The 24,293-nt window shown below is 40.4% G+C and overlaps 1 protein-coding gene across 2 annotated transcripts in view; it reads right to left on the bottom strand.

Annotated features, from left to right (window-relative positions):
• Positions 1 to 13,758: 13,758 nt before the first annotated feature.
• Positions 13,759 to 24,293, bottom strand: part of LOC127855194 (uncharacterized) — a 39,329-nt gene continuing 28,794 nt past the window's right edge. The window contains exons 2-4 of one of the 2 annotated variants that reach the window (XM_052390608.1): positions 15,822 to 15,927; positions 15,267 to 15,446; positions 13,759 to 14,048 (exon numbers count right to left, since the gene is read on the bottom strand). In XM_052390608.1, the coding sequence (XP_052246568.1) occupies positions 13,962 to 14,048; positions 15,267 to 15,446; positions 15,822 to 15,920 (366 nt within the window). In that variant the 5' untranslated portion in view covers positions 15,921 to 15,927 and the 3' untranslated portion in view covers positions 13,759 to 13,961. Of the gene's footprint in view, positions 14,049 to 15,266; positions 15,447 to 15,821; positions 15,999 to 24,293 lie in introns of both variants that reach the window. The other variant, XM_052390609.1, reaches the window with a different exon arrangement.

A 24,293-nucleotide genomic window follows, 5' to 3' on the forward strand; every position in this document is an offset into this window, starting at 1 on the left:
TGTGATTAGCTGAAATCGGAGTAAAAAAGCAATTTGCCCGTGCATATTTTGAAAAATTGATTAAAATCTAATAGGACTATTAGAAATATTTTGAAAGAAATTCAAAACAACATAATGGCAAATGGTCAAAATATACAAAATAAACAGAGGCATAGCATTTACCAATTCAGTTAACACCTTTAATATTCTTACTCACTTAATAAATATATTGAATACTTATTTAGGGATGGCATTGGTAAGGTGGGGGTGGGGATGGAGGCATGAGTAGGTATAAACAGTGGAAAAAATTACAAAGTTGTATACTAAGTATTTTTCTCTGTTAATTATAAAATTACTCGATTGCACTTCTAATCACCACTACCTCACAAGCTTGTGTTCATAAAGTATCTTTGTTAATGTAAATATTTATGTTACTAAAAATAGAAAAAAAAAACTCACATACAATGGATACTACAATAACTTAAAAAGTACTAAGGGTGCTTTGATGAAATGTTATGCACATATAAAGGACATCATGTTTATTGTCATTGTCAGGCTGTGCTCTGTTCCAACTAGCTCTGGCAACTGAGCCCTGCCAACAAGCTCTGCCAACTGAGCTCTGCCAACTGTGCCCTTCCAACGAGCTCTGGCAAGTGAGTCATGCCAACGAGCTCTCTGCCAACTGAGCCCTGCTAACGAGCTCTTCCAACAAGCTCTGCCAACTGAGCCCTGCCAACTGAGCCCTGCCAACGAGCTCTGCCAACCGAGGACTGCCAACGAGCTCTGCCAATGAGCTCTGCCAACAGAGCCCTCTGCCAACTGGGCCCTGCTACCTGAGCCCTGCCAACTGAGCCCTGCGAACTGAGCATTGCAAACGAGCTCTGCCAACTGGGCTCTCTGCCAACTGCGCACTCTGCAAACTGAGCCCTTCCAACTGAGCCCTGCCAACTAAGCCTTTCCAACGAGCTCTGCCAACTTAGCTCTCTGCCAACTGAGCCCTGCCAACTTAGCTCTCTGCCAACTGAGCTCTGCCAACTTAGCTCTCTGCCAACTGAGCTGTACCGGTTTGCTCTACCGGTTCGCTCTACCAACAGTCCTGCCAACTGAGCTCTCTGCCAACTGAGCCCTGCCAATTGAGCTCTCTGTCAACTGAGCTCTCTGCCAACTGAGCGCGACCGGTTTTCTTTTCCGGTTTGCTCTACCAGTTTGCTCTACCAGTTTGCTCTACCAGTTTGCTCTACTGGTTAACTCTACCAACTGAGCTAGTGAAGCTTCTGCAGACTGATGCTCTACTAACTGAGCTATTGAGGCTTCTGTAGTTTTTGGTTCGAAACATTTATATATCATTAACATTCATATCTAATTAAGTTAACAATTAAAAACATGACAAGAACAGTATATGAACCCATACCTGAATTTCCCGAGCCTCTCAAATCAACTGCGTTAACCACTGTGCTATAGAGTCTTTTGATGTTGGCTGTTTGACACATTTATTTATCCTTTCAAAGGAAAAATAACAGTAAACAATCACGCGACCTTTTCTAAATTTAGATTCTATAATCTACAGAAGCAACATAATCTCAATTTAATACCAATTAAACCACAAGCCAAAGTGGTGCAAAGGATAGAACTGTTTGCTACAAAGCTAACGAACAGTTGCACACGAGTTCAAATATCAGTATACTCTTAGTTCCTTTACATTTTGTATTGCAATGATATATATTCATATATAATATCATATTAAATTAAATTACAAAAAAAGCTTGTTTACATTAATGAAATCACATTTATTGTCCAATCTTCTAGAAACTTCTATCATTTATTCATGCTTTTAGATCAATGACATATTGAAACATTACGATTTATTTGTGTGCATGTGCAATATAAAATGGAAATCACCTGTTCTGCAGCTCTACATAAAAACACATGTACATCTAAGTTCTGCATGTGTATGTTACCATCTATGTGACTGCCATTGTCAGTGTGTCATTGTCATGATATGTATGTTCATCATTATATGAGTGTCTGTCAGTATGTCTGTCATCGTCAGTCTGTCCATTAGTGTCAGTATGTCAGGAATTGTCAGTATGTCAGTCACTGTCAGTCAGTCCATCATTGTCAGGCTGTATGTCATTGTCAGTCTGTCCGTCATTGTCAGGTTGTGCGTCAATGTCAGGTTTAGCTGTCATCGTCAGTTTAGCCGTCATTATCAGTCATTGTCATTAAATCCATCATTGTAAGTCTCTCCATCATTTTTAGGCTGTGCATCATTGTCAGGCTGTCCGTCATTGTCAGGCTGTCCGTCATTGTCCGTACGCTCTACCAGTTTTCTCTACTGGTCACACTGACAATGATAATGATGTAAACAAACAGGATAATTCATGATGATAATGATTTTTAGAAAAATGCATAAGCAACTACAGTGTAGTGATCATCAAAAATATTGGCTATTAAATCGAATTGATTATTTGATAATGTAAGTGTAAAAATTTCATTGGAAATATAATATTAATTTTAAATTTACAAAATTAAGCTCGAAATTAATAAACTGATGAAAGTACATCTAGTTCTGGCCTCCATAAAATGTATAGTGTACATTGCTACAATGCAGACGGCTTAAAAAAGGGACATTACTTTGCAAGTACTTTTTAACAATCTCCTACGCAGTGGTCTCCCTTTTACTAGTAGTAAAAAAGTAGTTCCGAAAATTTGTTCTTGTCACTCGTGATAAGAACAATTGTTCTTTTCACTGCTGTTATTTCACTGCAGAAATGTCATATATGAGCATAAAGTATAAAAGAATATTTTGGAATGATTTGTCAAATGGATACATAAAATGGCCGAAGGCTTAAATATCTTCTTATAAGTATTTGAAATGACCCCGAGACATTTGATGACCTTGAATAACGATTGATGTGGGTATGGCTCAATACATATAGCTTCAATACCTTCTTTGAAATCTTGTAACGATATTTATAACTTAGCTCTTTTGTATGATTAATCTCTCAAATGGTTGGCTTCTGATCTAAGTATTTTGTTTTTTCATATGAATAATGGCTGCATGGCAAGAAGTTTGAAAGCATGTTGTATGATGCTTTTACTGGGTGTGTTGTCTATTCATAAAAAACCACAACATATTAATCAATACATGTCACCAGACCTACCCATTCATGTACTATGGACATGTTATATGGACATGTTTCTAGATGTAGAATATTGCAATTGCCTTTATGATAAATTTCATTGTCTGTTTTAATGGCATTTTCATTTAAATTTGACGACTATTTTCCTTATAATTATATCAGGCTCGAAGAGACATGGACTGCTGCACATGAAACTTGCAGAACCCGCAAAATCAGAGGTTAACTTGCATTTGAAGTAAACTGAATAATATATATCTTAATGTATTTAAATTTTGCTATGATCTAGTATTGATATAGGTTTTTATTTGAAATTGCTTCTTCATATAATTATACAATTAATTACAGTGGTTTAATTTTGAGATTTTACTAAATATGTATTTGTTTAATAGCTTATCTGCATATTATTTTTGTGAAATTATTTTGCAAGTTGAACTGTGTCATTATTGCATAAAGTGCTTGTTAAAATGAGCCTCGTTTTTGGAAAACTAAGCGAAAAAGTGTCATCCCTGATTAACCTGTGCAGTACACACAGTCTTATAGGGGACAACACCTTCCCCTTTTATTGTTTTTTTTCCTTTAAAGCAAGTATCTTAAAAATTGAAAATGCAGTGTATATGGAAAGCGGCGGCTCTGATAAGCCGTCCGCACAGGCTTATCTGAGATGAAACTTTACGCACATGCATTAAGCCCACTTTTCCCAAAACGCAGCTCAAATAATCAAGCCCATGTTTTGTGCGCTTGTGTTAGGTGTGCCAAATCCTGCAGTACCTGTGTGCCTTCCAACTGAGACGCAGGGTGGAGTCCATCATTGCCTTCTTACAAGACTGTGTGGGCATATGTTAGAACGTTAGTATTAACACCATATTTGTCATACAAACAAAAAAATCACCAATTTGCACCGATGATCAAGTTTGTTTTAGACATTTGTTTGGAATCAGATTTAAACTTCATTTGTACACATAGAGATAACAATAATTCACAAGTTTGGATAATTGTATTATTATTGTTTACGATAAGAATTTTCTGTGAATGTGCAGTACAGTGCTGGTAACAGTAATCTAACCATAAAAATAATTGACGAAATAAACAGGAGTATTACACCTAAATAATACTTTACCGATATCACATTTAGTACAGATATTGCATATAATTGCATTTATGTAAAAGTTTGAGATCATTAGTCCGGGTAATAGTAGCAAGTCTCAAGGATAATCACTGAAAATTTACTATTTTAATGAAATAAAAGTATTTCTTGTAGAAGGAATTCAATACATTTAATTTATTAAAAAATCAAACAGGTAAAGAATGATAATCAGAACTGTCATTACAATTATAAATGTGCTAGTTGGGTGTCTGTATAATTTACTCTGGTTTGCACACACATGGTGTTGGTCTTCCATCTTCAATATGATTCTTTTTATAATTTTCAGGCACTAGGACAGACAGCATCTTTCCAGTACAGGTAGGCTGGTCACAGTGTGTCTAGGATTCCAGCAACGTATTGAGACTCTGTGCATTGACATTATTTTGCTCATTGGTATTATAATGATGTGCTTGTAAAAAATAGTTCTGTACATAAGTTACAGTGAAAAATGCAACTGTTAATAGCATCTGTTTAAAAACAAGACAATTCTTGCTGTTCCCCCGCAAACAAAGTTACCGCGGGGTATTCTGGGATTTCCCTATCGGTCAGTCATTTGGACAGTCCGTTAGTTCGTGTGTTATGCTGCACATGCGTACCTTGTTCGCAAAAGGAAGACGCGTATTGATTTTGAGTTCTAACAACAAATTTACATGAGATGTTACATTAAATTTGTTTCCGCACGATATCGAAAGAATGCTTTGACCTACAATCATCCAGATTAATTGGTATGCTGGTTTCTAATGAGGAAAGGAAAATGCATATTGATTTTTATGTCAAAGGTCAATGTCACAGTAGCCTGTGATGTATTTGAAATGTTGTTATTCAAAATGGACTTTGGTGGCTTTCAATAAATAGCTATTATTTTTCCTTTTTGGGATTTCTAACTAATTTACATTCGGAGTACCTCCATTATTTTGGAACATGTTACAAAGTCTTTTTTTGACATTGTTACAATTACACAATTGGTCATGACCAAAATTGGTCATGTGTGAATTTTGACAATACAGATTTTCAAAGAATGGGAAATTAAAAAAAATATATATCAAGCATTCGAGTACATGAAATAAAAAGTCCAATGACCAGACTAATTTGCTAACAAGAAATATATTAATTAATGCATGATAATTTAAACTGTATAAAGTTTTAAGGTGTTTGCAGTGTAAAAAAAATAGGCAAGAAGCAACAAAATACTTTGTATTACTTGACGTAAACAAGTTTATACAATTGATACATGGACAAAAATAACAAGGCTTACACTATTGTGTATAAATAACTGTTCTAATCATTCCTTTTGCCAATAATTATGTAAATGACGAACATGGATAGAAAACAAGACATTGCGATTCAAATAAATTACCGTTTATTGAACTAAATTCCCAGTATATTTTAAAGCTGCTACAAGTACATGTAACTTAAACGTGTCCATAAAAAGAAAAGTTCTAAAACATAGCATATTGGAAGTCTGTCCCTCACTATGGCTTGCTTTCCTGGTTGTTCACTGCTGCAACTCATGTGACAATTAGGTTTTCATAAGGTGTTGTTTCCCTCCTTTGAATGACTTCTGAATTTTTATGTCCCCTTCTTCGAAGAAGAGGGGGTATGTTGTTTTTTGCCTGTCTGTCTGTCTGTCATTGTGTGTGTGTCCCAAAACCTTGTACATATTGAAGATAGCAACTTGATATTTGTCATGCATGTGTATGTGAAAGGTCAAGGTCACCCTTCAAGGTCAAAGGTCAAATATATGGGTCAAAATCGCTCAAAATGGGGCATAGTGTTTCTCAAACACATCACTTATTTTTTATTAAGCTTAAACCAAATTTTTTAGTTGTTTCTCATGCACTTTTTCTAAAAATAATCAGGAGAAAGGAAGATTTTTATTTAATCTAAGTATTTTGTAAATGTGTTTCTGCCATTTTTAAGAACTTAAAACTGATGTAATTAATTATCGTATATACGTTTATACAACTCTGCTTACAGATTTCTTTGGTTATGACAAAGAAATCCATGCATTTGCAATATTTTATATTAAGTAAATATCGATCTTAAAATCCGGATTTATTTACTTTAGGGTCAAGGAAAGATTTTTAAATTGTATTAATGTCATAACAATTTATTTGGGATTTAGGAAATTTTATGTAGGCCCTTAATGAGAGTATGCACGATTTTGTCAAATATTTATGAAATTATATAAAATGTATAAAAAAAAACTTATTATACATATATTTCAATATAAATTAAAATAAAAGTTAAGAAGCACATGTGTCGAAAGAAAAATGCGAAATAAGCCAGATATTTAAATATGAAATCAAAAATGTCTTCAAGTCGAATTCGCCAGCAAATATATCATGCATTTACAATGTGAATCTTTAGTTTTAGTGCAGATTCGTTCATACAACACAAAGACACAATTTTGTTTCATAACAAATACGAGTAAGTGTCGGCATCGGCTTTAACCAGCGCTAACTTGTCTTTGCTGCATTTAATAAAATTCGTCTTCAATGTATAATTTTTCTTGCCTTTTTTATGTTATTGTAACATATTTTTATCAAAATATTTCAATTTAACACATATAAAAATCGTGCATACTCACTTTAAAAAGGTAGCTGTGCATTATATTGTTTAGCCTATCAGACAAGGTACTTTTTAGGACAAGGCAAAAAAGATGTGGTTGAGGTGCTGCTGCTTATTTGTGTAAACACGGTGTTCTAAGTATCTTCTGTCATTTAAAACTAAAATCAAATTTCCTACAAATATGGACGTTGCACTGTCCGTGTTGGATGTTTTGTGTCGGTCCAACCAGATTTTTTTTTACGTTTTACAATACCTGGGAGGAATTGTCAGATTACTAGTCCCTATGACCAGAGATGTCTCCCATGTAACTCCCATGCTTCTCGGTGAAAGGTTAAGGTCACAATTCAAGGTAAACAATTTCTGCTTTGAAATTGTTTAATGCCTGGGGTGATTTTAATGTAACTTCGTATTTTATTCGTTAACCTGTGCCTGGTACAATTCTTATGCTCCAAGATATTCCCATGGTCAGGTCACAATACAAGATCAGGAATGTTCATGTCCTTTTTATGCCCCCCTTCTTAGAAAAGGGGGTATATTGCTTTGCTCATGTTGGTCTGTCTGTCTGTCGGTCTGTCTGGCGGTCCGTCCCCAGATGGTTTCCGGATGAGAAACGTTTAAGCTTAGGATCATGAAACTTCATAGAACATTGATCATGACTCGCAGATGACCCCTATTGATTTTGAGGTCACTAGGTTAAAGGTCAAGGTCACAGGTCAATTTTACAGTTACTGGAAATAGGAAAATGGTTTCCGGATGATAACTCAAGAACGCTTACGCCTGGGATCATGAAATTTCATAGGGACATTGGTCATGACCGGCAGATGACCCCTATTGATATTCAGGTCACTAGGTCAGGGGTCAAGGTCGCAGTGACCTTAAGCAGTAAAATGGTTGACTGGAAATAGGAAAATGATTTCCGGATGATAACTCAAGAACGCTTACGCCTGGAATCATGAAACTTCATAGGGACATTGGTCATGACCGGCAAATGACCCCTTTTCATTTTCAGGTCACTAGGTCAAAGGTCAAGGTCACGGTGACTCAACACAGTAAAATGGTTTCCGACCACCACCACCACCAACAACAACAACAACAACAACACCACTACCACAACCACCACCACCACCACCACAACCACAACCACCACCACCACCACCACCACCACCACAGCCACCACCACCACCACCACCACCACCACCACCGTTCAGTGACAAAAACGTATTCACACAATGGCTGCCACTTCAACTGACAGCCCATATGGGGGGCATGCATGTTTCACAAAAAGCCCTTGTTTAACTTCAAATTATAAAAAAATCCCTTTGAAACCCCTGGTTATACTTCAAATTTCGTAAGCATCCATGAACCACTTTCATTTGTCCTTGGCCTAACATAAATATAGTTATAACTTATAATATAAATGAGTCGTGCTCTGGGAAAACAGGGCTTAATCCATGTGTGTAAAGTTTTGTCCCAGATTAGCCTGTGCAGTCTTCACAGGTTAATCATGAACAACACTTTCTGCCTATACTGGCTTTTCGTTGTGAAGAAACTTTTATTTAAACCAAAAATTCCATAAAAAGCAGAAAGTGTTGTTCCAGAATAGCCTGGGCTTACTGCACAGGCTAATCTGGGACAAAATCTTATGCACATGCAGTAAGCCCGGTTTTACCAAAGTATGGCCCTAATACCTAAGGTTAATAGAAAATAAGTATAAAGAGACTCTGTGTTTGTTGTTTTTGAAAAAAATACAACATGGAGGTTGGAAAAATCATGTTCATGTTTTATTACTTTTATTTGTGTACAAAAAGTAGATTTTAACCAACACCAATTAATCACAATTTATTCTTTGCGAAAAATCTCATTATATTTCAGCCGCGCTTTGTGACTACGGGGCTTAATGCATGTGCGTAAAGTGTCGTCCTAGATTAGCCCGTGTGGACTGATTAATCTGGGACAACACTTTTTTCCTAGAGTGGATTTTCGTTTAGAAGGGACTTCCACACACACACACAAAAATCCAAAGTGGGAAGTGTTGTCCGTGATTGCAGACTGCACAAGCTAATCTGGGAGACACTTTACGGACATGCATTTAACCCCGTTTTCACAGAGCAGGGCTCATTTTTTCAATATGCTGGATCATAATAGCACATTTTTAGTATGAATCCTAGTGGAAGCTTCATGAAAATGTGTTCTCTTTGTGATTTATAATGAAATACTCGTAAAAAAAATATCTTAATATATTGCCATGCCTTAAAAGCGTATTGCATTACACTATTGAAAACACCTATTGCAATAAAAGATAATGAATTGTGAAAATTTTTACCTTTCCTATGTCAGCTATGTTCTCATTGATTAAAATTTATCATTTATTATATACCTATTAATAATTTATTTCGCCCAATCATCTGTCATCAGTCGCACCACGTGACCGTCTAATTTTTCACCATATTGGACGAGCATCCAATATATTCCATATTGGATGTTCCAAGATTAAACAATCCTTATCAAGACTACTCCGAAAGTATTATGTATAAAAAAAACTAAATCTATTTCAAAAGAGCGGTTTAATATTAAACACATTTAAAAAATGCTTAAAATAACTTTCTTTATCACCTTTTTAGGGTAGAAACAAAAACAATGTTTACAAATAACGTTGCTCAGTCATACAATAATATGAGCACTGTTGTGCGGACTTATGGAGAAATGGAAAAAAACTCAACCAAATATATCATCTAATTGTATACAGCGCTAAACAATAACCATTCGGTATTGTACAAATTAGGATTAAATAGCCTAATAATATATATTGTAATTAATTACAAAAGAAAGATAAAAAATAATGTAAATGAGCAGAACATTAGGGATTTAGTTAAAGTGGAAAGGCAGTGAGGGGGGCCTCTTCAATTTTTATGCCCCACTCTTTTAACACATGTCTTATCCTTGTTTTTTCATTAGTCAATATTCTCATAAATACAGACAAACCCCAACTTCTTTGTATTAGCTATTGATGAGTAAAGAAATTAACATACAGAATTACCTGAAAGTAACATCAAGTCATTTATATTAGAAAGAACATACCACATGGAATATATTCTCCATGATTGAATATAGGTTCTTTAGTGAAAACAGCACATTTATTCACAATTTTACCAGCCAATGATGTTCCAAGAAAGAGTTAACCCTGCCCCTTTTCAGGCCCTCTATTACTTTTCAGGACCACTCCTGATTTGTTATGTCTCGCCAAAGCCCAAAACAGGTAATATATTAAAAATAAACATTGCATCAACTTTCCAACATGGTTTCATAATGATTTTTCATCAATTATAAAAACTATATTATTGTAATGCTTATATTAATTGACACAAGGAATTAATGACAGTGTTTTTGTTTTTCAAATATACATTGTGTATTGATTTATGAACTGTTTAAATATAGAATATTATGCTAGTATGGTGTTCTGAGAACTGTAGTAGAGTCATTTGCCTGAGTAATACTATCAAGTGCGTGATGATTCGTAACATTTGATCATATTTTACAAGTATTTTATAAAATGACAAAAAGAAATGATGCTTAATAGCTATTTTGAAGACTTCGCCATATTATTGCATATTCAAATAAATTTAGCCGACATGTCTACCGTACTTTGGGTCTTACAGATTCTTCCACAAATGTAACTCGTATTTAAATTGTCTGCAATCTAATAAATCTTGGATATTGAAATAAATTAAAATAGTTTCGAGTGAGCAGAAAAACACAAGAATTAAACATTATTTTGAATAAAAACATAATCATTACCAAAAAATTCTAGTCAGAATATTACAATTAGAAAACCCACAATTCCCTCTATGGGGACAGTGTGGTGACTTAATGTGCTCAAGTACTGATATGGATATATTTTTTAGTACAGATTAGCACAAAAAATAGTCACAAATTTGTCACAATTGGAAATTAAAAGCCAAAATCTTGAACTGGTATTAACGGTCAATATTCATATAATTTAGTTCAATACACTATGTTATATTAATGCAAACAAATTCTTTGACATTCTATGTTTGCCCGTGAATTCAACACTATGTTTTCAGTCAGGTCCTAAATAATTGATACCAACATTTCCAAGTATTTCCTATGTTTATTTTGAAATCTTGGCTAAACAAAGTATTATAATAATCATTATTGATTATATTGTTTATAATTAAAAACTATTATATTCCAATGTGAATGTTTCTAAAAGTAAAAGCTTCAAGAAAAGTTAAACTTAAGGGCACCAATTCAAATGGAAAAGTGGCTTTACAAGTTGGTGTCAATTGTCAGGTCGGGATTTTCAGTTCTTAAATAATAAAGCAAGCTTCCTATCACAAAGAAAAACATTTGCTATATTCGTAATGCCCAAAAGCAACCAATTAATTTTATCATTAAAAGCAATTAAATTTTGAGTAAATGTCTATTCAATGCAGGGGACATATATGGCAAATTACTACGCATCTCAAACCTAGAACCTGTTGTTTCTGTAACGTGTATGTGGGTTAAGGTTTGGATATTATTTCGTCTAACTAGCTTAATGATTTGCATTTAATAAATTGGTTGGTTTCGGAACCGTTTATTAATTTTAACAAAATGTTATTTAACTCTTTGACAATGAGAATGACATAATATAAGCTATGACGTCTGCTCCACTCTTATAGACCTTGAGCCACTGTGCTGAAGAACACCGCTTTGGGTCGGATAAACGAGACCTCAAAACAATACCTAGGTCATGTAGATACAACTCTTAGTCTGCATTATGAGCTCATATCCTAGTTATGGAACTTGAAAAGTGTCTTGGACTGTTTGTAAGAATGAATGTGGCATATATATTACTAACTATAAGCGATCCGAGCTATTGAGGATGAACAGTAACTTTGTGCTCAAAGTTTTGTTCATGAAGAAATTTTAAGTACTTTTTAAAGCCCAATTAATACTAAAAATATTTCGTAAATAAAGTTTATTTTTCAAAAATTAAACCTCTGCCAAAACCAGAAATCTAAGGACGCTATATTTATAAACACAAAGAAACAATATACCCAAGAGATAAATAAACAAAAGGCAGTAAAAACGGTGTTGAGATAAAAAAAATTGCCACATTTCTTCTTGGCGTCTGAACTTCATGTACAGGACACGATTACGCAATTTTGAAGTTCCATTTTTGATAATGAATGCAATGATGTTAAATGAAAGATATTTTACTGTGTATAATGATATGATAACAACACAAAATCCAGATTTTTGTGTAATTTTATTTTTGAGTATAAGGAACGTAAAAATAAAACACAACATAATAAGTTCTAACAGCATCAATAAGAACAGCAACAGCAAGTTAATTTTTAGCATCTCATTTAGCGATAGCGGTATTATTAGATGTAGTGTTAATGTTAGTATTAAGTAGTGATAGTAGCATAACCAGCTGCATTAGCAGCTGCAATAGTAGCAACATTGATAGAAGCAACAGAACGAGCTCCAGCATTAAAAGTGTTTGTAGCTCCTTCAGTAGTTGTATGTATCAACAACAGCAGCAGTAGCAGCGGCAACATTGATAGTTGTTATCTGTAGATGTATCATGAAGTTACATAAGCAAAATAGTTTCAATGCCTGCGCTTTGTAATTTTGGCAATTTTATTTTTATTCGATCAATTATTCCGATATTTTAATTTTTTAATTAAATATTGCATACTTATTTTTATTTATTTTTTTTCGACAAACAAGGCTGGCCAGACCAGAGGCACTGTGAACCCTATACTAAACTACACCTCTCCCAAGTCTCCCCACACACTCACAGTAACTACTAGTACCATCTGGTCTCCTTGTATAGCCGACCTAACTTTTTTTTAAATTTATTTATTATATTTATTTTATTTCTACCATTATTAAAGTTGTTATCGACAGTTGCATCTGCAGTAGAAGTAAGCACATCGTTTGCATTTACAGTTACCGCAACAGTATCAGCAGCAGCAGTAGTTTCAGCAGCAGTAGTTGTAGTAGTAACAGAAAAATCAGCACTTTGGTCAGCAGCACCAGTGGTAATGCAACAGGGGCAGCAGCAGCGAAGATATAATTGAGTAGAATAATACATAAATAGAATAGAAAGAAAGTAGCCGAAGAACAAGCTGTTACTTTTGTTATTGATGCTATAGTTGTAGCACTATGCTGTTGATTGTTGTGATGTTGCTTTAGTTCAGTTTTGGATGCTGATGTGTATTTCACTAATATGTGTCATCACGTAAAAAAGGAACAATTTTGACATGTTATCATTCTGTTTTTGCTATGTGCATTTACTATTTACTTAAATGTATTTGGTGTGTATATAATTAATAAAGAATGCAATCAATTAAGCCGAGTACATCTTACATGCTACAATTAACACTTGGCATTCATGATTATAACAGCTGTAAATTGCACATAAAAAGTACCAAAAAAATGTATTATATGTTCATATATTAATATGCTAAGCTGTTATGTGTAACACACTGAAATATTTCACATAAGTACAGCCTTTCATAAGTGCCTCTTTTGTATGTTCAAAAGAACCATTTGAATTCCACTGTAACAAGCAAAGTCGTAGAATTGATACCCCCCGCCAATTTAGCGCTTTGTCACAGAAAAAAAGCATTTTTTCAAGATACAAAGGGCCATAACTCCGTTATTAATAGATGGTGTACAATGCTATTTGGCGTGCATTATCCTCTTATCCATATATATACTCATACCAAGTTTCAATGAAATCCGCCAAAGCACTTCCAAGATATGGCTCCGGACACAAAAGTGCCGGACGGACGGCCAGACGGCCAGGCGGACGGCGGGACGGACGGACATCGCCAAAACAATATCCCTCCGCCTTTGGCGGGGGATAATAAAAATAATCGGGTAGTTAAATTCGTAGGTGCAAAATGTCTTACGCATGTTTTTAATGTTAATTCCACGTAGTATAGACAATGTTAATCATGTAATGCACTGTTTCAACGTATCCATTATTTGTAGTTCAGGTTTCCAGTGCGCCAGAACTGTTAATTTTCCTTATGCTTCGGTAATTTGCAGTGTAGCTCCTTGTTGCTGGTGGCGATCTCGCTGAGCAGCGTCGTAAACTTGTTGTGCTACTCCGTGCAGTGCGGGAGGATTGAGTTTTGCCGGTGAGAGCAATCTAGCAGCACAAACTGGATGTTCAGGATCGTCTCCTGGATCTGTGGGATTAGAGTGAATTGTCAACAATATTTTGTGTTTATTTATTAGAATTTGCGGCATTCTCTGAAAACGGGGATTAATGTTTGTGCATTAAGTGTCGTCCCTTATTACACTTTGCAGTCCACACAGGCATTACACTTTCGACCTAAACTAGATTTTTGTTTAAGAGATGATTCTTTTAAACGACTGGGGTTATCTGGGAACTGTTTTCCTGTGGGCAGCTCAAGTATTTTTTAACACTTTGGCTCCTTAGCATTTTAAATGGTAACAAGAGCTGTGTTTGTCAGAAACACAATGACCCCTACCGCGCTTTTTTATTATTAACTTTGACCTTGAAGGATGACCTTGACCTTTCACCACTCAAAATGTACAGATACACATGCATGCCAAATATCAAGTTGCTATCTTCAATATTCCAAAAGTTATGACCAAACTTTAAACAAGGTTAAAGTTTTGGGACAGATTGACCGACAGACAGGCCAAAAACAATATACCCCCTCTTCTTCAAAGAAGGGGGCATTAAAATGTAATGGTTCTGTACACCCTATGATATATAATACATAATCAACATTACATGTTATTTGGGCTAATAGAAATTCCATTATGTGTGCAGGCAGGCTAGTGAAAATGTCCCTGTTGCTAAAATTACATAATGGATCATAAACATTATCGCTTCTAAACAAAAATCACTTGTTCACAGATTTTTGCATGTTTTGAAGTTTGTCATTAAATGCTTTAAATTGATAAATGTAAACAGTGGAACTAAAGAGCTCCTGTATAAAACAGTAAAAAGTCCCTTTAAAGGAAGTCTCTTCTAAACAAAAATCCAGTTTAGACGGAGAGTGTTGCTCCTTATTAGCCTGTGCAGACTGCTATACGGATGTTCTGGTTTTATGCTGGCTGCATTTATTTCATTATGCCTCCGAGCAAGAAATATCACTAATTATTGGCCAAAAAATGACGATTCATCGCAGTACGCCTTTATGTATAAACAAGAGATATTAACAGTAATAAATATCCACACAAAAAACACACTGACACAGATCAATTCTTTTTTCAACTTTTCGGAAAAGGGCAGGTCCCTTCGGACAGAGAATTTTATGAAAACAAACGTTGCATTTTTTTTCCATATAAGCAGGGTTACATGTTTTTATTTTAATTTGTTATAAATCATACATGAAAAGCTTTGCTATAACTTCTTAAATATCGCCTCATACCATCATGCTCCGCTCAATGCGGTGCTTCAGCTGACGCGCCCAAAGTGCCTGTCCCGCAAACTTCACGTGAGAGGGGGACTGTGGTATGGATTTCTGTGTGAGCTCCTTTACTGTGTTCCGTTCCTCGTTGAACATCGAATATACGCCCACTGTCTTCTTGTCAATCGTACACTTGATCGCCTGCAAATAGATTGGCAGATGCAATAAAATGTTAAACCATCAGAGAAACAGTAGATATATTTGTTTCGATTGAAGAGTTTCAAAGTGTTTAAAATACCAAGATAACTATGTCTCTCTGATTGTCTAAGGCTGTTTTTACAAGAATTTACAAAAACAAAGTGAGCATACAACCATATGAGTCTGGCTCTGGGAAAAAGAGCTTAATGCAATTGTGTCAAAAGTCTGCACAGGTTAATCAGGGAAAAGACTTCCCCTTTTATGGATTATGTTGTTAAAAGGATGTGTCTTCTTAGCAAACATGTAGACGAGACACAAACTGTCGTCCCTGATTAGCTTGTACATTAAGCTCAATTCTCCATATATCTCTCTACATACCTCTCTACCGGAGAGATGAATGAAGATATCAAGCAGCTCCACTCCATCCTCCAGAGTCGTGATCGTCTCGAAGGCAGAGGTGATCACGCTCTGCATCATCAAGGACCTTCAATCCAGCACGGAACCTGATATAACACGTACATGTGGGTAAAAAATATGTTGAAAACTATTGACAAGGTCTATCATCATCATACATATACATCCCCAAGACAACCGACTACAGTCACTAGAACGCAGCACACTGCCATTACAGCGCAGACTACTGCCCTAAGACTGCACACTAGAACCAAAAGACTACCGACTTTAGCCACAAGACTAACGACTACAGTCACTAGAACGCAGCCCACTGCCATTACAGCGCAGACTACTGCCCTAACACTGAACACTAGAACCACATGACTACCGACTTTAGCCACAAGACTACCGACTACAGTCACTAGAACGCAGCCCACTGCCATTACAGCGTAGATTACTGCCCTAAGACTGCACACTAGAACCACAAGACTACCGACTTTAGCCACAAGACTACCGACTACAGTCACTCGAACGCAGCCCACTGCCATTACAGCGCAGATTACTGCCCTAAGACTGCACACTAGAACCACAAGACAACCGACTTTAGCCACAAGACTACCGACTACAGTCTCTAGAACGCAGCCCACTGCCATTACAGCGCAGACTACTGCCCTAAGACTGCACACTAGAACCACAAGACTACCGACTTTAGCCACAAGACTACCGACAACAGTCCCTAGAACGCAGCCCACTGCCATTACAGCGCAGACTACTGCCCTAAGACTGCACACTAGAACCACAAGACTACCGACTCTGGCCACAAGACTACCGACTACAGTCACTAGAACGCAGCCCACTGCCATTACAGCGCAGACTACTGTCCTAAGACTGCACACTAGAACCACAAGACTACCGACTTTAGCCACAAGACTACCGACTACAGTCACTAGAACGCAGCCAACTGCCATTACAGCGCAGACTACTGCCCTAAGACTGCACACTAGAACCACAAGACTACCGACTTTAGCCACAAGACTACCGACTACAGTCACTAGAACGCAGCCCACTGCCATTACAGCGCAGACTACTGCCATAAGACTGCACACTAGAACCACAAGACTACCGACTTTAGCCACAAGACTACCGACTACAGTCACTAGAACGCAGCCCACTGCCATTACAGCGCAGACTACTGCCCTAAGACTGCACACTAGAACAACAAGACCACCGACTACAGTCACTAGAACGCAGCCCACTGCCATTACAGCGCAGACTACTGCCCTAAGACTGCACACTAGAACCACAAGACTACCGACTTTAGCCACAAGACTACCGACTACAGTCACTAGAACGCAGCCCACTGCCATTACAGCGCAGACTACTGCCTAAGACTGCACACTAAAACCACAAGACTTCCGACTTTAGTCACAAAACTACCGACTACAGTCACTAGAACGCAGCCCACTGCCATTACAGCGCAGACTACTGCCCTAAGACTGCACACTAAAACCACAAGACTTCCGACATTAGTCAAAAAACTACCGACTACAGTCACTAGAACGCAGCCCACTGCAATTACAGCGCAGACTCCTGCCCTAAGACTGCACACTAGAACCACAAGACTACCGACTACAGTCACAAGAACGCAGCCCACTGCCATTACAGCGCAGACTACTGCCCTAATACTGCACACTAGAACCACAAGACTACCGACTTTAGCCACAAGACTACCGACTACAATCACTAGAACGCAGCCCACTGCCATTACAGCGCAGACTACTGCCCTAAGACTGCACACTAGAACCACAAGACTACCGACTTTAGCCACAAGACTACCGACCACAGTCACTAGAACGCAGCCCACTGCCATTACAGCGCAGACTACTGCCCTAAGACTGCACACTAGAACCACAAGACCACCGACTACAGTCACTAGAACGCAGCCCACTGCCATTACAGCGCAGACTACTGCCCTAAGACTGCACACTAGAACCACAAGACTACCGACTTTAGCCACAAGACTACCGACTACAGTCACTAGAACGCAGCCCACTGCCATTACAGCGCAGACTACTGCCCTAAGACTGAACACTAGAACCACATGACTACCGACTTTAGCCACAAGACTACCGACTACAGTCACTAGAACGCAGCCCACTGCCATTACAGCGTAGACTACTGCCCTAAGACTGCACACTAGAACCACAAGACTACCGACTTTAGCCACAAGACTACCGACTACAGTCACTCGAACGCAGCCCACTGCCATTACAGCGCAGACTACTGCCCTAAGACTGCACACTAGAACCACAAGACTACCGACTTTAGCCACAAGACTACCGACTACAGTCACTAGAACGCAGCCCACTGCCATTACAGCGCAGACTACTGTCCTAAGACTGCACACTAGAACCACAAGACTACCGACTTTAGCCACAAGACTACCGACTACAGTCACTAGAACGCAGCCCACTGCCATTACAGCGCAGACTACTGCCCAAAGACTGCACACTAGAACCACAAGACTACCGACTTTAGCCACAAGACTACCGACTACAGTCACTAGAACGCAGCCCACTGCCATTACAGCGCAGACTACTGCCATAAGACTGCACACTAGAACCACAAGACTACCGACTTTAGCCACAAGACTACCGACTACAGTCACTAGAACGCAGCCCACTGCCATTACAGCGCAGACAACTGTCCTAAGACTGCACACAAGAACCACAAGACTACCGACTTAAGCCACAAGACTACCGACTACAGTCACTAGAACGCAGCCCACTGCCATTACAGCGCAGACTACTGCCCTAAGACTGCACACTAAAACCACAAGACTTTCGACTTTGGTCACAAAACTACCGACTACAGTCACTAGAACGCAGCCCAATGCCATTACAGCGCAGACTACTGCCCTAAGACTGCACACTAGAACCACAAGACTACCGACTACAGTCACTAAAACGCAGCCCACTGCCATTACAGCGCAGACTACAGCCCTTAGACTGCACACTAGAACCACAAGACTACCGACTACAGTCACTAAAACGCAGCCAAATGCCATTACAGCGCAGACTACTGCCCTAAGACTGCACACTAGAACCACAAGACTACCGAGTTTAGCCACAAGACTACCGACTACAGTCACTAGAACGCAGCCCACTGCCATTACAGCGCAGACTACTGCCCTAAGACTGCACACTAGAACCACAAGACTACCGACTTAAGCCACAAGACTACCGACTACAGTCACTAGAACGCAGCCCACTGCCATTACAGCCAGACTACTGCCCTAAGACTGCACACTAGAACCACAAGACTACCGACTTTAGCCAAAAGACTACCGACCACAGTCACTAGAACGCAGCCCACTGCCATTACAGCGCAGACTACTGCCCTAAGACTGCACACTAGAACAACAAGACCACCGACTACAGTCACTACAACGCAGCCCACTGCCATTACAGCGCAGACTACTGCCCTAAGACTGCACACTAGAAACACAAGACTACCGACTTTAGCCACAAGACTACCAACTACAGTCACTAGAACGCAGCCCACTGCCATTACAGCGCAGACTACTGCCCTAAGACTGCACACTTAAACCACAAGACTTCCGACTTTAGTCACAAAACTACCGACTACAGTCATTAGAACGCAGCCCACTGCCATTACAGCGCAGACTACTGCCCTAAGACTGCACACTAAAACCAAAAGACTTCCGACATTAGTCACAAAACTACCGACTACAGTCACTAGAACGCAGCCCACTGCCATTACAGTGCAGACTACTGCACTAAGACTGCACACTAGAACACCAAGACTACAGACTACAGTCACTAGAACGCAGCCCACTGCCATTACAGCGCAGACTACTGCCCTAAGACTGAACACTAGAACCACAAGACTACCGACTTTAGCCACAAGACTACCGACTACAGTCACTAGAACGCAGCCCACTGCCATTACAGCGCAGACTACTGCCCTAAGACTGCACACTAAAACCACAAGACTTCCGACTTTAGTCACAAAACTACCGACTACAGTCACTAGCACGCAGCCCACTGCCATTACAGCGCAGACTACTGCCCTAAGACTGCACACTAAAACCACAAGACTTCCGACATTAGTCAAAAAACTACCGACTACAGTCACTAGAACGCAGCCCACTGCAATTACAGCGCAGACTACTGCCCTAAGACTGCACACTAGAACCACAAGACTACAGACTACAGTCACTAGAACGCAGCCCACTGCCATTACAGCACAGACTACAGCCCTAAGACTGCACACTAGAACCACAAGACTACCGACTACAGTCACTAGAACGCAGCCCACTGCCATTACAGCGCAGACTACTGCCCTAAGACTGCACACTAGAACCACAAGACTACCGACTTTAGCCACAAGACTACCGACTACAGTCACTAGAACGCAGCCCACTGCCATTACAGCGCAGACTACTGCCCTAAGACTGCACACTAGAACCACAAGACTACCGACTTTAGCCTCAAGACTACCGACCACAGTCACTAGAACGCAGCCCACTGCCATTACAGCGCAGACTACTGCCCTAAGACTGCACACTAGAACCACAAGACCACCGACTACAGTCACTAGAACGCAGCCCACTGCCATTACAGCGCAGACTACTGCCCTAAGACTGCACACTAGAACCACAAGACTACCGACATTAGCCACAAGACTACCGACTACAGTCACTAGAACGCAACCCACTGCCATTTCAGCGCAGACTACTTCCCTAAGACTGAACACTAGAACCACATGACTACCGACTTTAGCCACAAGACTACCGACTACAGTCACTAGAACGCAGCCCACTGCCATTACAGCGTAGACTACTGCCCTAAGACTGCACACTAGAACCACAAGACTACCGACCTTAGCCACAAGACTACCGACTACAGTCACTCGAACGCAGCCCACTGCCATTACAGCGCAGACTACTGCCCTAAGACTGCACACTAGAACCACAAGACTACCGACTTTAGCCACAAGACTACCGACTACAGTCACTAGAACGCAGCCCACTGCCATTACAGCGCAGACTACTGTCTAAAGACTGCACACTAGAACCACAAGACTACCGACTTTAGCCACAAGACTACCGACTACAGTCACTAGAACGCAGCCCATTGCCATTACAGCGCAGACTACTGCCCAAAGACTGCACACTAGAACCACAAGACTACCGACTTTAGCCACAAGACTACCGACTACAGTCACTAGAACGCAGCCCACTGCCATTACAGCGCAGACTACTGCCATAAGACTGCACACTAGAACCACAAGACTTCCGACTTTAGCCACAAGACTACCGACTACAGTCACTAGAACGCAGCCCACTGCCATTACAGCGCAGACTACTGTCATAAGACTGCACACTAGAACCACAAGACTACCGACTTTAGCCACAAGACTACCGACTACAGTCACTAGAACGCAGCCCACTGCCATTACAGCGCAGACTACTGCCCTAAGACTGCACACTAAAACCACAAGACTTCCGACTTTGGTCACAAAACTACCGACTACAGTCACTAGAACGCAGCCCAATGCCATTACAGCGCAGACTACTGCCCTTAGACTGCACACTAGAACCACAAGACTACCGACTACAGTCACTAAAACGCAGCCCACTGCCATTACAGCGCAGACTACAGCCCTAAGACTGCACACTAGAACCACAAGACTACCGACTACAGTCACTAAAACGCAGCCCACTGCCATTACAGCGCAGACTACTGCCCTAAGACTGCACACTAGAACCACAAGACTACCGAGTTTAGCCACAAGACTACCGACTACAGTCACTAGAACGCAGCCCACTGCCATTACAGCGCAGACTACTGCCCTAAGACTGCACACTAGAACCACAAGACTACCGACTTAAGCCACAAGACTACCGACTACAGTCACTAGAACGCAGCCCACTGCCATTACAGCGCAGACTACTGCCCTAAGACTGCACACTAGAACCACAAGACTACCGACTTTAGCCAAAAGACTACCGACCACAGTCACTAGAACGCAGCCCACTGCCATTACAGCGCAGACTACTGCCCTAAGACTGCACACTAGAACAACAAGACCACCGACTACAGTCACTACAACGCAGCCCACTGCCATTACAGCGCAGACTACTGCCCTAAGACTGCACACTAGAAACACAAGACTACCGACTTTAGCCACAAGACTACCAACTACAGTCACTAGAACGCAGCCCACTGCCATTACAGCGCAGACTACTGCCCTAAGACTGCACACTAAAACCACAAGACTTCCGACTTTAGTCACAAAACTACCGACTACAGTCACTAGAACGCAGCCCACTGCCATTACAGCGCAGACTACTGCCCTAAGACTGCACACTAAAACCAAAAGACTTCCGACATTAGTCACAAAACTACCGACTACAGTCACTAGAACGCAGCCCACTGCCATTACAGCGCAGACTACTGCACTAAGACTGCACACTAGAACCACAAGACTACAGACTACAGTCACTAGAACGCAGCCCACTGCCATTACAGCGCAGACTACTGCCCTAAGACTGAACACTAGAACCACAAGACTACCGACTTTAGCCACAAGACTACAGACTACAGTCACTAGAACGCAGCCCACTGCCATTACAGCGCAGACTACTGCCCTAAGACTGCACACTAGAACCACAAGACCACCGACTACAGTCACTAGAACGCAGCCCACTGCCATTACAGCGCAGACAACTGCCCTAAGACTGCACACTAGAACCACAAGACTACCGACTTTAGCCACAAGACTACCGACTACAGTCACTAGAACGCAGCCCACTGCCATTACAGCGCAGACTACTGCCCTAAGACTGCACACTAGAACCACAAGACTACCGACTTTAGCCACAAGACTGCCGACTACAGTCACTAGAACGCAGCCCACAGCCATTACAGCGCAGACTACTGCCCTAAGACTGCACACTAGAACCACAAGACTACCGACTTTAGCCACACGACTACCGACTATAGTCACGAAAACGCAGCCCACTGCCATTACAGCGCAGACTACTGCCCTAAGACTGCACACTAGAACCACAAGACTACCGACTTTAGCCACAAGACTACCGACTACAGTCACTAGAACGCAGCCCACTGCCATTCCAGCGCAGACTACTGCCCTAAGACTGCACACTAGAACCACAAGACTACCGACTTTAGCCACAAGACTACCGACTACAGTCACTAGAACGCAGCCCACTGCCATTACAGCGCAGACTACTGCCCTAAGACTGCACACTAGAACCACAAGACTACCGACTTTAGCCACAAGACTACCGACTACAGTCACTAGAACGCAGCCCACTGCCATTACAGCGCAGACTACTGCACTAAGACTGCACACTAGAACCACAAGACTACCGACTTTAGTCACAAAACTACCGACTACAGTCACTACAACGCAGCCCACTGCAATTACAGCGCAGACTACTGCCCTAAGACTGAACACTAGAACCACATGACTACCGACTTTAGCCACAAGACTACCGACTACAGTCACTAGAACGCAGCCCACTGCCATTACAGCGTAGACTACTGCCCTAAGACTGCACACTAGAACCACAAGACTACCGACTTTAGCCACAAGACTACCGACTACAGTCACTCGAACGCAGCCCACTGCCATTACAGCGCAGACTACTGCCCTAAGACTGCACACTAGAACCACAAGACTACCGACTTTAGCCACAAGACTACCGACTACAGTCACTAGAACGCAGCCCACTGCCATTACAGCGCAGACTACTGTCCTAAGACTGCACACTAGAACCACAAGACTACCGACTTTAGCCACAAGACTACCGACTACAGTCACTAGAACGCAGCCCACTGCCATTACAGCGCAGACTACTGCCCTAAGACTGCACACTAGAACCACAAGACTACCGACTTTAGCCACAAGACTACCGACCACAGTCACCAGAACGCAGCCCACTGCCATTACAGCGCAGACTACTGCCCTAAGACTGCACACTAGAACCACAAGACCACCGACTACAGTCACTAGAACGCAGCCCACTGCCATTACAGCGCAGACTACTGCCCTAATACTGCACACTAGAACCACAAGACTACCGACTTTAGCCACAAGACTACCGACTACAGTCACTAGAACGCAGCCCACTGCCATTACAGCGAAGACTACTGCCCTAAGACTGAACACTAGAACCACATGACTACCGACTTTAGCCACAAGACTACCGACTACAGTCACTAGAACGCAGCCCACTGCCATTACAGCGTAGACTACTGCCCTAAGACTGCACACTAGAACCACAAGACTACCGACTTTAGCCACAAGACTACCGACTACAGTCACTCGAACGCAGCCCACTGCCATTACAGCGCAGACTACTGCCCTAAGACTGCACACTAGAACCACAAGACTACCGACTTT

Source organism: Dreissena polymorpha, chromosome 13 (genome assembly GCF_020536995.1).
Source record: "Dreissena polymorpha isolate Duluth1 chromosome 13, UMN_Dpol_1.0, whole genome shotgun sequence".
In the NCBI taxonomy this organism is placed as follows: domain Eukaryota; kingdom Metazoa; phylum Mollusca; class Bivalvia; order Myida; family Dreissenidae; genus Dreissena; species Dreissena polymorpha.